Consider the following 15,021-nt stretch of genomic DNA (forward strand, 5'->3'; position numbering starts at 1 on the left):
CTCCCCAGCACTAGCATCGCCGCCTTAGCTCCACCTCAGATCATCAGGCATTAGATTCTCATAAGGAACGCGCAACCCAGATCCCTCGCTTGCGCAGTTCATAGTAGGGTTTGCACTCCCATGAGAATCTAATGCTGCTGCTGATCTGACAGGACGCAGAGCTCAGGCAGTAATGCGAGCAATGGGGAGCAGCTGTAAATACAGATGAAGCTTCACTCGCTCGCCTGCTGCTCACTTCCTGCTGTAAGGCCCAGTTCCTAACAGGCCACAGATGACTATATCAGTCCATGGCCTGGGAGTTGGGGACCCCTGTTGTAATAGATTATGTTTTCCTCTTTTCATTAACCATAGAAGGCTCATAGCTAACATTCAGTAAAATTTTAACAACTGCACAGGAATAAATATTATGCATACTTATATACTTATGCATGACTTCATCATATTTCTGTCCTATTTTTCATTCTCCCTGACCATTTCATAATTTATTTTCCAATGCTATTGGACTTTGTAACTTTTCTCAATTGCTTTTGGGCCTTGTAAGCCAATGCTGAAACAAAGTATGGAATAAGTAGATGAATTATCCTATTAGTTAAAAACTTGAAGGGCAAAGAATACTACAAAGGATATAAGATTACTTGGATCAGCATAATAACAAGGATAAGGTGAAGTTCTCTAGTCAAAACTAAGAGTTTCCAGGTCTGTTTATTTTTTGTAACACTCAGTATCTCTCATTAGCCTGAAACTCTCCAAGGTAATAGCCACCCTAAAGGTATGTACTCTGTTCTAGTCACCAAAAACTCTGTTTTCTGGAAATTTTGAAATAATCTTTAAATACCATATGTTAATCCAAAACACCCTTTCCTGCCAAAAACTTAAAGTTTTAAAATCATAATTACTATGCTAATATGATTCACGTGCCTGCACTGAATATTAAGTAAGAAGGAGCTTACTTTTAGAAGTTCATTTCTGACTTGCAAATTACTTTAGTAATTTTCTTCTGTGGAGAAAATATCTAAATGCATAAATTTTAATAAAAGCCATGTTACACACATCTATCTAACCTCTCAACTTGGATCATTCTCTAGAATTCACTTCCAGATGATTTCAAAAAATTAAATCTAAACCTTTGTAACAGTTGTTTTTAATTTTACTTTTTTCCTCATTCCCTTGTCTACACTAATATCAGTATGGCCAATTCTCTCTCAAATTCTTTATGCTATTCATGACCATCATCATCACTTTTCTGAATAATAAAACCTAAATATCTGGTCTTGTGTTTCTTCAGGCTTGCCCATATGCAATCTATTATAGACATAGCATCCATATACACAGAATTAATTATAAAGCTCTGCTTTAGATTTCCATTACTCTTAGGATAATGTCACTTCCTCTAGGCTAGATGCTTCCATATGTACACTAAGAACACTCTGTATTTCTCTGCTTTAGCCTAACTGGATTTCATATAATTCTTGTTTTAATTGTCTTTCTCCTATTAGACTGGAAAAATCCCATGAGGGCAGGGACTTCCTGTTTCCCCAGCATGTAGCCCAGTATCTGGTACATGCTCAATATATATTTTTGAAAAAAATGAAATCAGCTCACTTATAATGTGTCTTACAAGGACTATCCATGCCAAGGATTTGGAATATAAAACATAACTGGGCAAAAATGCAAATGCAAGGTAATTGTGGAAGGGAACTCACTGAAGTAAACTGAAAAAATCTATTTTGAAGATTTTTAAATGATATTTCAAACTAAATATGCTTGCATATAAGAAAGAAAAGGATAGTAAATATATTTTATTTATATTTAAATTAGTCAATTAATTTCATATATATCAATACATACAGAGGGAGTAATCCTATAGTAAATCAATAGTGATTTCTTTTTCTTTTTTTAACATCTAAATACTTTCCTTTTATTTATTTATTTATTTTTAAACACCTTTATTGGAGTATAATTGCTTTACAATGGTGTGTTAGTTTCTGCTTTATAACAAAGGGAATTAGCTATATATATACATATATCCCCATACCTCTTCCATCTTGTGTCTCCCTCCCACCCTCTCTATCCCACCCCTCTAGGTGGTCACAAAGCACTGAGCTAATCCCCCTGTCCTATGTGGCTGCTTTCCACTAGCTATCTAATTTACATTTGGTAGTGTATATATGTCCATGCCACTCTCTTCGTCCCAGCTTACCCTTCCCACTCCCCGTGTCCTCAAGTCCACTCTCTACGTCTGTGTCTTTCTTCCTCTCCTGCCCCTAGGTTCTTCACAATCAATTTTTTTTTTTTTTTAGATTCCATATATATGTGTTAGCATACAGTATTTGTTTTTCTCTTTCTGACTTACTTCACTCTGCATGACAGACTCTAGGCCCATCCACCTCACTACAAATAACTCAATTTCATTTCTTTTTATGGCTGAGTAATATTCCATTGTATATATGTGCCACATCTTATTTATCCATTCATCTGTCAACACTTAGGTTGCTTCCATGTCCTGGCTATTGTAAATAGAGCTGCAATGAACATTGTGGTACATGACACTTTATGAATTATAGTTTTCTCAGGGTATATGCCCAGTAGTGGAATTGCTGGGTCATATGGTAGTTCTATTTTTAGTTTTTTAAGGCACCTCTATACTGTTCTCCATAGTGTCTGTATCAATTTACATTCCCACCAACAGTGCAAGAGGGTTCCCTTTTCTCCACACCCTCTCCAACCTTTATTGTTTTTAGGTTTTTTGATGATGGCCATTCTGATTGGTGTGAGGTGATACCTCACTGTAGTTTTGATTTGCATTTCTCTAATGATTACTGATGTTGAGCATCCTATCATGTGTTTGTTGGCCATCTGTATGTCTTCTTTGGAGAAATGTCTGTTTAGGTCTTCTGCCCATTTTTGGATTGGGTTGTTTGTTTTCTTGATATTGAGCTGCATGAGCTGCTTGTAAATTTTGGAGATTAATCCTTTGTCAATTGCTTCATTTGTAAATATTTTTCCCATTCTGAGGGTTGTCTTTTCACCTTGTTTATGTTTTCCTTTGCTGTGCAAAAGCATTTAAGTTTCATTAGGTCCCATTTGTTTATTTTTGTTTTTATTTCCATTTCTCTAAGAGATAGTTCAAAAAGGACCTTGCTGTGATTTATGTCATAGAGTGTTCTGCCTGTGTTTTCCTGTAAGAGTTCTATAGTGACTGGCCTTACATTTAGGTCTTTAATCCATTATGAGTTTATTTTTGTGTATGGTGTTAAGGAGTGTCTAATTTCATTCTCTTACCATGTAGCTGTCCATTTTTCCCAGCACCACTTATTGAAGAGGCTATCTTTTCTCCATCATATATTCTTGTCTCCTTATCAAAGATAAGGTGACCATATGTGCATGGGTATATCTCTGGGCTTTCTATCCTGTTCCATTGATCTATATTTCTGTTTTTGTGCCAGTACCATACTGTCTTGATTACTGTAGCTTTAGTATAGTCTGAAGTCCAGGAGCCTGATTCCTCCAGCTCCATGTTTTTCTCAAGTTGGCTTTGGCTATTCTGGGTCTTTTGTGTTTCCATACAAATTGTGAAATTTTTTGTTCTAGTTCTGTGAAAAATGCCATGGGTAGTTTGATAGGGGTTGCATTGAATCTGTATATTGCTTTGGGTGGTAGAGTCATTTTCACAATGTTGATTCTTCCAATCCAAGAATATGGTATATCTCTCCATCTGTTTGTATCATCTTTAATTTCTTTCATCAGTGTCTTATAGTTTTCTGCATACAGGTCTTTTGTCTCCTTATGTAGGTTTATTCCTAGGTATTTTATTCTCCTTTCATCACTTTAAATATGTCCTGCCACAACCTTGTGGCTTGCAGAGTTTCTGCTGAAAGATCAGCTGTTAACCTTATGGGATTCCCTTGTATGTCATTTGTTGTTTTTCCCTTGCTGCTTTTAATATTTTTTCTTTGTATTTAATTTTTGATAGCTTGATTAATATTTGTCTTGGCATGTTTCTCCTTGGATTTATCCTGTATGGCACTGTCTGCTCTTCCTGGACTTGATTGACTATTTCATTTCCCATATTAAGGAAGTTTTCAACTATAATCTCTTCAAATATTTTCTCAGTCCCTTTCTTTTTCTCTTCTTCTTCTGGGACCCCTATAATTCGAATGTTGGCACATTTAATGTTGTCCCAGAGGTCTCTGAGACTGTCCTCAGTTCTTTTCATTCTTTTTTTCTTTATTCTGCTCTGTAGTAGTTATTTCCGCTATTTTATCTTCCAGGTCACTTATCCGTTCTTCTGCCTCAGTTTCTTGTATTTTCTCCATTCTATTTCAAAGATTTTGGATCATCTTTACTATCCTTACTCTGAACTCTTTTTCAGGTAGACTACATATTTCCTCTTCATTTGTTTGGTCTGGTGGGTTTTTACCTTCCTCCTTCATCTGCTGTGTTTTCCTCTGTCTTCTCATTTTGCTTAACTTACTGTGTTTGGGGTCTCCTTTTTGCAGGCTGCAGGTTCGTAGTTCCCGTTGCTTTTGGTGTCGGCCTCCAGTGGATAAGGTTGGTTCAGTGGGTTGTGTAGGCTTCCTGGTGGAGGGGACTGGTGACTGTGTTCTGGTGGATGAGGCTGGATCTTGTCTTTCTGGTGGCAGGACCGCATCTTTTGGTGTGTTTTGGGGTGTCTGTGACCTTATTATGATTTTTGGCAGCCTCTCTGCTAATGGGTGGGGTTGTGTTCCTGTCTTGCTAGTTGTTTGGCATAGGACGTCCAGCACTATAGCTTGCTGGTTGTTGAGTGCAGCTGGGTCTTAGTGTTGAGATGGAGATCTCTGGGAGAGTTCTTGCCATTTGATATTACATGGAACTGGAAGGTCTCTGGTGGACCAATGTCCTGAACGTGGCTCTCCCACCTCAGAGACACAGATCTGACACCCAGCTGGTGCACCAAGACCCTGTCAGCCACAAGGCCAGCTTCCACTGTCACAAATTTTGGACAAATGTCTTTACTACTGCTCTCAGAAATCTTGTGAGGATGCAAATATTCTCCCCATTTTCAGATGAGGAAACCAGAATTTGGCAAGGTTACATAACTTGCCCAGCATCACATAGTCAGGCTTTAGTATGGTCATGACCCAAATCCAAACCTAATTCTCAATAGTGAATTTTTAAAAAGAAATGTTTAAAAAAGAAATCTTTTCACTATCCCCACCAAATATATCCCCTAAGTGATGTACTTGGTCACTGACTTAATCAATAAAATATAAATGCAAGGAAGAAGATTTATCTTATCCTAGTAGATCAGAAAAATCATAGAAAGTCTGGTTAAATGTAATAAATTGGACAAATGCATGCATTTTTATTTCCTTTTCCAAACCTGACTAAAATGACAGTAAATTGTATTTACAAATGTATAATACCATAAGGACAAATAGAATCTGAAGAGAAATGACCTTGAATTTTCAGACAATGGAAAGCTGATGGAGACTTGGTAACACACTGAAAGGGATGCTGAAACCTGATTGCCTAAAGAGAGATATCCAATGAAAAGCAGGCTGATTCAACTGAAGAACTACAAAATAGTTCAGACCTTGGGACTACAAGGTGCTTTCAAAGATGGGAGTTAGGGGTAGTGATAAAAACAGGAGTATCAGTTCTAGACTCTTCCCTCCATATCACAAAACCAAAAATCCCTCCCTCCCCAACACAAGCAAAAGAAGAGTGATTTATTCTCTCAAAGAACCTGAACTAGAAGGACTGTGAACTTAGGAACACCAGGCACAGGAGAAGGCAAGAATAAAACCCCATTCTAAAAACAAAGGAGTTAAATAACTCTACAGTCTGAACAGTAGATGAGACCTTCATCCCTATTATCCTTTCTTAGCTCCTAGAATGCTGTCTCCCAGATATACCTCTTACAAGAGGTCAGAGGATTATTCCCCAGAGAAACTTGCCCTAAAAAAAAAAAGACTTATTGATACTAATAGTTGGCAGTTCTTCAAGAAAAGAGAAAAATGAGAAGAGAAAGAAGAAAGATGAGGAGGAGGAGAGAGCAGAAGAAAGGAAAAAGGGAGGGAGGGAGGGAAGGGAGGGAGGGAGGAAGGAAGGAAGGAAGGAGAAAATGTTTAGCCCCTGCTGCATACTTAGAGATTCCAATCAGTAACTTGCTCTCATATATAAATGAGCTTCTCATTAAAACCTCTATCAGAAAAGAAAAACAAATAGAAACAATGGAGAGAAAATAGAGACAAGGCATAAAGAAGAATAATACCTAAGAAAACATATAAGTAATAGCTTCAGAAAGATGCCATAAAGAAGAGAATGTGGGCTTCCCTGGTGGCACAGTGGTTGAGAATCTGCCTGCCAATGTAGGGGACATGGGTTCGAGCCCTGGTCTGGGAAGATCCCACATGCCACGGAGCAACTAGGCCCGTGAGCCACAATTACTGAGCCTGCGCATCTGGAACCTGTGATCCACAAGAAAGGCCGCGATAGTGAGAGGCCAGTGCACCGCAATGAAGAGTGGCCCCCACTTGCTGCAACTAGAGAAAGCTCTCACACAGAAATGAAGACCCAACACAGCCAAAAATAAATAAATAAATAAATAATAAATAAGTAAGTAAATAAAGGAGTTCCTTTAAAAAAAAAAAGAAGAGAATGTGATTTAGAAAAAAGAAAAATTAATCAGAGAACACAGGACAACTCTTAGAAATTAAAAATTAATTTAGATCATCTGAAATTTAAAATTTTAATTAAGTTTAGAAGATATAGATGAGGAAATTTCCCTGTAAGCAAAAGAAAAAGCCAAAACTGAAAAATATGTTTAAAAAAAATGAGAGAGAAAGAGAGAGAGTGTGTATGTCAATTCAGGTGATCTAATCTCAGGGGTTGTAGAAAGATGGAAGAAAGAAAATGGAGTGGAATATAAAAGGATTCACTGAGTACCCAGACAATGAGGTCAAAAAGATCCTCCCTAAGGCACATTCTAATACTATTTCAGAACCTTGGAGAAATGAAAGAGGAAAGAGGAAAATAAGAGAAAATAAAGAGAGAAAAATAGGTCACATGGAAAGGGTCAGGAGCCACAACAGCAGTTGATCTTCACATCAACAGTGGAGCAAAGTCCTCAAATTTCTGAGGAAAGAATTGGCAACCTATAATTCTACATCTGGACAAATTATAATGTGAAAATAGGGTTAGATTAAAAACTGTTTAAGAAGTAAAAGGGTTCAAATTTATTTCTCTGCATCTTTTCTCAGAAAGCTAAGAGAGGATGTGCTCCAACAAAATAAAGTAATAAACCAAGAACTGTAAGGATGGCAGAGGATCCAACACAGGAAAGAGGTAATAGGAATTCCTAGGATAAGGTGAAGGGAAGTCACAGGATGACAGCTGTGTAGGAGGAAGTCTAAATAATAGATTCCCTTACCCATTTGACTATATTGACAGGAATTCTGTAGTTCTATGAAAGAATATGAGAAGAGCCAGTGATTTGTACATAAAAAATTAAAACAAATTTAGAAGGGGGAGGGGCAATTATTAACAAATCCAAGAAAAATTTAAGAGCCATACAGGAGAGGAATGTAACATATTACTTGGCTCAACTGTGAACATAATTTACTTAATCATAAAAAATGTAAAGATTAAGTATTAATCATATAAAATATTATAACTCTACTGGGAGTATGAAAGTGGAGAAAGGACTATGAGAGCAGGCAGGGTGGTAAGAGTGCTAAATCTTCAACCTGCGTTTTACAAAGTAATAGGTAATATCTAAAACTGCTTAATCAAAAAGAAAAAAATAAGCAAACAATTTAAACACATGGAAGTACATACCAGAAGAGCAGCTGAAAGAGTTGAAAGTATTTGGGGGATGAAAATTGGGGTTGTGTTAGGTAAAGAGATGACCACTATTTTCCCTTTAAGCTTTACAGTCCTATTTGACATTTGAAATTATTATACATGAATTACTTTATCAAAAATAAAAATTAGAAGGGAAAAAGAGCAAACAGTCTACACTTTCTTAAGCTCATTCATCCTTTAGTGACAGCAGGTCTTGTTTATAAACCACTGCAACCTCAGCTCTCCCCATGCTTACACTTTGGAAGATTCCTTTAGTACTTAGGTTCTAAGGAAAATCTTTTGTCTCCTTTGGATGCTAAATAACAAAAGAAAACCTGTTCTTATTCTTCCTGATGGGGTAAGTCATTATGAAATTAACATTTAAAAATCAAGCTTAGGGTTAAAGTTAAAAGTAGTAAAACAAGAACTCCTATAACTTTTGTTCATGTCAAACTACTTATACTATATTTTTTTATCCAATAATTTATCTAATTACAGATACCACAGTTAATTCCCGTTACTCCAAGTTTCATATAGAAAAAACAGAAAAATTTTGATAAATTATAATGAGAATATTTCTTGAATCCAGAACCATGAAACAAGGCCACTGCATGAGTGTGCATTTTGCGCTCTGCTGAGGAGATGAGGGTAGGAGGTAGATTCAGTTGCTCACTAAGCCAGGATACCCAAGTTGCTCTGCCTGGAGGACAGGGTTCTTGTTTGTTATTAGCCTACCCAGAGAGGCCCTTTTTGCAAATGAATCAGTCAGGGGATGCACCTTATATGTAATTCACAAACAATGCAGTACATCCTAGTTGCAGCTCTGATTAACTGGCTTTCTAAAAAAGGCTCTATTTTAATCTTTTGATCAATTTGCACTCGGACAAAACTATAAGACTATGAGCAGTGGTCAAATCTGTGTGATCAAGACCTACATTTACAGATTGATGTCCCTGTCACAAATGTCTTGTTACGTACCAAGAACGTGTTTCCACAGTGCCCACACACGACTCTTGTACCTTCTGGTTGGACTGGCAATGCAGGTTGAGCTGGCTGTTCTTCAGAAATAAGCATTACTGGGCCAAGGTTAATTATGCGTCTACTGTGGAAACAGAAATGAAACAACTTCATTATCCCACAAATGGACTGAGAGCAAAACCTACACTGTGGGGCCAAAAACATGGAATATAACATTGAAAATAGGTTATACTTGTTTTATAAATTAAGTGAATTAAATGTCAGCCTTTAGAGCCAAAATCACAGAAAACAGCAATAGTCAATATTTCAAAAGCAAAAAGATTAGTTGGAATTAGACCTAATCAAATCACCTTGGGAACCATTTAACTACTGTTTCCAAGTTCTTATAAGTTCAAATCTTATCATTCCTTATCTTATCTTATCCTATCTAGGAAGACAACTTGAGTAAAAGACTAAATAAGTTAAAATATTGTACATTAACAGATATATGTGTGCCATGAATGTACCAAAGTGCTGAGTCACAACCAAATTTCTCTCGGTAGGCTGGTAATCCTTAATGTCTCTTTAATTGGAGTTGGACAGAAAGGACAATGGTAGGCTCCTTTCCTTTCTGTTTCCCAGGTTACCATCGGATGGGGTTGCAAATGATTCACATAACAGTCAAAAAGACAGAAAACACAGAAACAAAACACAGTTAAGGTTTTGATATACTCCTATCTGGGCACTTCCATACGTCATTTGGCAGAGGCACATGACTACAGAATTTATTGCATAGCTTATACTCAGCAAAGACTAGTGTAATAACACAATTTAAAGTATACAATGATTACTAAAACACTTCCAACTTAAGACAAAATATGTCAAAGATAAACTAATTGGTTATTTTTAATAAAACACAATGAGTCACTGATTTATTACAATCTATTAAGTAGTTATGTAACCTCAGGAAAACTTTCATTGCTTATTCAAGAATATTAGTTTACAAATAACTGTAACCAGAGGGGATTCAAGATGGCAGAAGAGCAAGACATAGAGATCACCTTCCTCCCCGCAAATACATCAGAAATACATCTACATGTGGAACAACCCCTACAGAACACGTACTGAATGCTGGCAGAAGACCTCAGACATCCCAAAACGCAAGAAACTCCCCACATACCTGGGTAGGGCAAAAGAAAAAAGAAAAAACAGAGACAAAAGAATAGGGACAGGACCTGCACCAGTGGGAGAGAGCTGTAAAGGAGGAAAGGTTTCCACACACTAGGAAGACCCTTCGTGGATGGAGACTGGGTGGCGGAGGGGGGAGCTTCAGAGACATGGAGGAGAGTGCAGCAACAGTGGTTCAGAGGGCAAAGTGGAGAGATTTCCACACAGAGGACTGGTGCTGACCAGCACTCACCAGCTTCGGTTGGATCCCAGGGAGAAGACTGGGGTTGGCTGCATGAACACAGCCTGAAGGGGGCTAGTGTGCCACAGCTAGCCAGGAGGGAGTCTGGGAAAAGGTATGGAGCTACTGAAGAGGCAAGAGACTTTTTCTTGCCTCTTTGTTTTGTGGTGCACGAGGAGAAGGGATTAAGAGCGACACTTAAAGGAGCTCCAGAGACGAGCGTGAGTCACGGCTATCAGCGCAAACCCCAGAGACGGGAATGAGACGCTAAGGCTACTGCTGCATCCACCAAGAAGCCTGTGTGCAAGCACAGGTCACTATGTACACCTCCCCTCCTGGGAGCCTGTGCAGCCCGCCACTGCCAGGGTCCTGTGATTCAGGGACAACTTCCCCGGGAGAACACATGGCATGCCTCAGGCTATTGCAACGTCATGCCGGCCTCTGCTGCCAAAGGCTCACACCGCATTCCATACCCCTCCCTCCCCTGGCCTGAGTGAGCCAGAGCGCCTGAATCAGCTGCTCCTTTAACACCGTCCTGTCTGAGCGAAGAATAAATGCCCTCAGGTGACCTACACTCAGAAGCTGAAGACCAGGAGCTGTGCAAACAAAGAAGAGAAAGGGAAATCTCTCCCAGCAGCATCAGGAGCAGTAAATTAAATCTCGACAGTCAACTTGATGTACCCTGAATCTGTGGAATACCTGAATAGACAATGAATCACACCAAATTGAGGAGGTGGACATTGGGAGAAACAATATATATATATATTTTTTTTTTCCATTTTTCACTTCTTGTGAGTCTGTATGTGTATGCTTCTGTGAGTGATTTTGTCTGTATAGCTCTGCTTTTATCATAAGTCCTAGGGTTCTGTCTCTCCATTTTTCTTTTTTTTTTCTTTTCTTTTTTTAGTGTAGTTTTTAGCGATTGTTATCATTGGTGGATTTGTTTTTTGGTTTGGTTGCTCTCTTCCTTCTTTCTTTATTTTTTAATACTTTTTAAATTTTTAAAATAGTTTTTAAATTTTAATAACTTTATTTTATTTTATTTCATTTTATTTGACCTTTTTCTTCCTTTCTTTCTTTTTTTCTCCCTTTTATTATGAGCTGTGTGGATAACAGGCTCTTGGTGCTCTGGCCAGGCATCGGGGCAGTGCCTCTGAGTTGGGAGAGCCAAGTTCAGGACATTGATCCACCAGAGACCACCCAGCTCCAAGTAATATCAAACGGGGAATATCTCCCACCGATCTCCATCTCAATGCCAAGACCCAGCTCCACTCAACGACCAGCAAGCTACAGTGCTGGACACCTTATGCCAAACAAATAGCAAGATAGGAACACAACCCCACCCATGAGCAGAGAGGCTGCCAAAAATCATAATAAGGTCACAGACACCCCAAAACACACCACCAGATGTGGACCTGCCCACCAGAAAGACAAGATCCAGCCTCATCCACCAGAACACAGGTGCTAGTCCCCTCCACCAGGAAGCCTACACAACACACTGAACCAACCTTAGCCACTTGGGGCAGACACCAAAAACAACGGGAACTATGAACCTGCAGCCTGCGAAAGGGTGACCCCAAACACAGTAACTTAAGCAAAATGAGAAGACAGGGAAACAGAGAGTAGATGAAGGAGCAAGGTACAAACCCACCAGACCTAACAAATGAAGAGGAAATAGGCAGTCTACCTGAAAAAGAATTCAGAATAATGATAGTAAAGATGATCTAAAATCTTGGAAATAGAATAGACAAAATGCAAGAAACATTTAACAAGGACCTAGAAGAACTAAAGACCAAACAAACAATGATGAACAACACAATAAATGAAAGTAAAAATTCTCTAGAAGAGATCAATAGCAGAATAACTGAGGCAGAAGAACGGATAAATGACCTGGAAGAAAAAATAGTGGAAATAACTACTGCAGAGCAGAATAAAGAAAAAATAAGGAAAAGAATAGAGGACAGTCTCAGAGACCTCTGGGACAACATTAAATGCGCCAACATTCGAATTATAGGGGTCTCAGAAGAAGAAGAGAAGAAGAAAGGGACTGAGAAAATATTTGAAGAGATTATAGTTGAAAACTTCCCTAATATGGGAAAGGAAATAGTTAATCAAGTCCTGGAAGCACGGAGAGTCCCATACAGGATAAATCCAAGGAGAAAGATGCCAAGACACATATTAGTCAAACAATCAAAAATTAAATACAAACAAAAAAGATTAAAAGCAACAAAGGAAAAACAACAAATAACATACAAGGGAATCCCCATAAGGTTAACAGCTGATCTTTCAGCAGAAACTCTGCAAGCCAGAAGGGAGTGACAAGACATATTTAAAGTGATGAAAGGGAAAAATGTACAACGAAGATTATTCTACACAGTAAGGATCTCATTCAGATTTGATGGAGAAATTAAAATCTTTACAAACAAGCAAAAGCTAAGAGAATTCAGCACCACCAAACCAGTTTCACAACAAATGCTAAAGGAACTTCTCTAGGCAAGAAACACAAGAGAAGGATAAGACTTACACTAGCAAACTCAAAACAATTAAGAAAATGATAATAGGAACATACATATCGATAATTACCTTAAATGTAAATGTATTAAATGCTCCCACCAAGAGACATAGACTGGATGAATAGATAGAAAAATAAGACCCATATATATGCTGTCTACAAGAGACCCAATTCAGACTTAAGGACACACACAGACTGAAAGTGAGGGGATGGACAAAGATATTCCATGCAAATGGAAATCAAAACAAAGCTGGAGTAGCAATTCTCATATCAGACAAAATAGACTTTAAAATAAATACTATTACAAGAGACAAAGAAGAACACTACATAATGATCAAAGATCAATCCAAGAAGAAGATATCACAATTGTAAATATTTATGCACCCAAGATAGGAGCACCTCAATACATAAGGCAAATGCTAACAGCCATAGAAGGGGAAATCAACAGTAACACAATATAGTAGGGGACTTTAACACCCCACTTTCACCATTGGACAGATCATCCAAAATCAAAATAAATAAGGAAACACAAGCTTTAAATGACACATTAAACAAGATGGACTTAATTGATACTTTTAGGACATTCCATCCAAAAACAACAGAATACACTTTCTTCTCAAGTGCTCATGGAACATTCTCCAGGATAGATCATATCTTGCATCACAAATCAACGTTTGGTAAATTTAAGAAAATTGAAATCATATCAAGTTTCTTTTCTGACCACATCACTATGAGACTAGATATCAATTACAGGAAAAAAATCTGTAAAAAATACAAACACATGGAGGCTAAGCAATACACTACTTCATAACCAAGAGATCACTGAAGAAATCAAAGAGGAGATCAAAAATACCTAGAAACAAATGACAATGAAAACACGACAAGCCAAAACCTATGGGATGGAGCAAAAGCAGTTCTAAGAGGGAAGTTTATAGCAATACAATCCTACCTTAAGAAACAAGAAACATCTCAAATAAACAACCTAACCTTACACCTAAAACAATTAGAGAAAGAAGAACACAAAAACCCAAAAGTTAGCAGAAGGAAAGAAATGACATAGATCAGATCAGAAATAAATGAAAAAGAAATGAAGAAAATGATAGCAAAGATCAATAAAACTAAAAGCTGGTTCTTTGACAAGATAAACAAAATTGATAAACCATTAGTCAGACACATCAAGAAAAAAAGGGAGAAGACGCAAATCAATAGAATTAGAAATCAAAAGGAGAAGTAACGACTGACACAGTAGAAATACAAAGGATCATGAGAGATTATTACAAGCAACTATATGCCAGTAAAATGGACAACCTGGAAGAAATAGACAAATTCTTACAAACACACAACCTTCTGAGCTGAACCAGGAAGAAATAGAAAATATGAACAGACCAATCACAAGCACTGAATTGAAACTGTGATTAAAAATCTTCCAATAAACAAAAGTCCAGGACCAGATGCCTTCAAAGGCGAATTCTATCAAAGATTTAGACAAGAGTTAACACCTGTCTTTCTCAAACTTTTCCAAAATATAGCAGAGGGAGGAACACTCCCAAACTCATTGTATGAGGCCACCACCACCCTGATAACAAAACCAGACAAAGATGTCACAAAGAAAGAAAACTAGAGGCCAATATCACTGATGAACATAGATGCAAAAATCCTCAACAAAATACTAGCAAACAGAATCCAGCACCACATTAAAAGGATCATACACCATGATTAAGTGGGGTTTATCCCAGGAATTCAAGGATTCTTCAATATATGCAAATCAATCAATGTGATACACAATATTAACAAATTGAAGGAGAAAAACCATATGATCATTTCAATCAATGCAGAGAAAGCTTTCGACAAAATTCAACACCCATTTATGATAAAAACCCTCCAGAAAGTAGGCATAGAGGGAACTTACTGCAACATAATAAAGGCCATATATGCCAAACCCACAGCCAACATCATCCTCAATGGTGAAAAACTGAAACCATTTCCACTAAGATCAGGAATAAGACAAGGTTGCCCACTCTCACCTCTATTATTCAACATAGTTTTGGATGATTTAGCCACAGCAATCAGAGAAGAAAAAGAAATAAAAGGAATCCAAATTGGAAAAGAAGAAGTAAAAGTGTCACTGTGTGCAGATGACATGATACTATACATAAAGAATCCTAAAGATGCTACCAGAAAACTACTAGAGCTGATCAATGAATTTGGTAAAGTAGCAGGATACAAAATTAATGCACAGAAATCTCTTGCATTCCTATACACTAATGATGAAAAATCTGAAAGTGAAACTAAGAAAACACTCCCATTTACCATT

At 37.6% G+C, this 15,021-nt stretch overlaps 1 protein-coding gene across 4 annotated transcripts in view; it reads right to left on the bottom strand.

The window, feature by feature from the left end:
• Nucleotides 1–15,021, bottom strand: part of PIP4P2 (phosphatidylinositol-4,5-bisphosphate 4-phosphatase 2) — a 103,006-nt gene that overhangs the window by 34,204 nt on the left and 53,781 nt on the right. For all 4 annotated transcript variants that reach the window (XM_082434192.1, XM_082434191.1, XM_082434194.1 and 1 more), the window contains one exon: nt 8,809–8,932. In XM_082434192.1, the coding sequence (XP_082290318.1) occupies nt 8,809–8,932 (124 nt within the window). The remainder of the gene's footprint in view (nt 1–8,808; nt 8,933–15,021) is intronic.

Source organism: Balaenoptera physalus, assembly GCF_965194825.1.
Source record: "Balaenoptera physalus genome assembly, chromosome: 17".
NCBI lineage: Eukaryota > Metazoa > Chordata > Mammalia > Artiodactyla > Balaenopteridae > Balaenoptera > Balaenoptera physalus.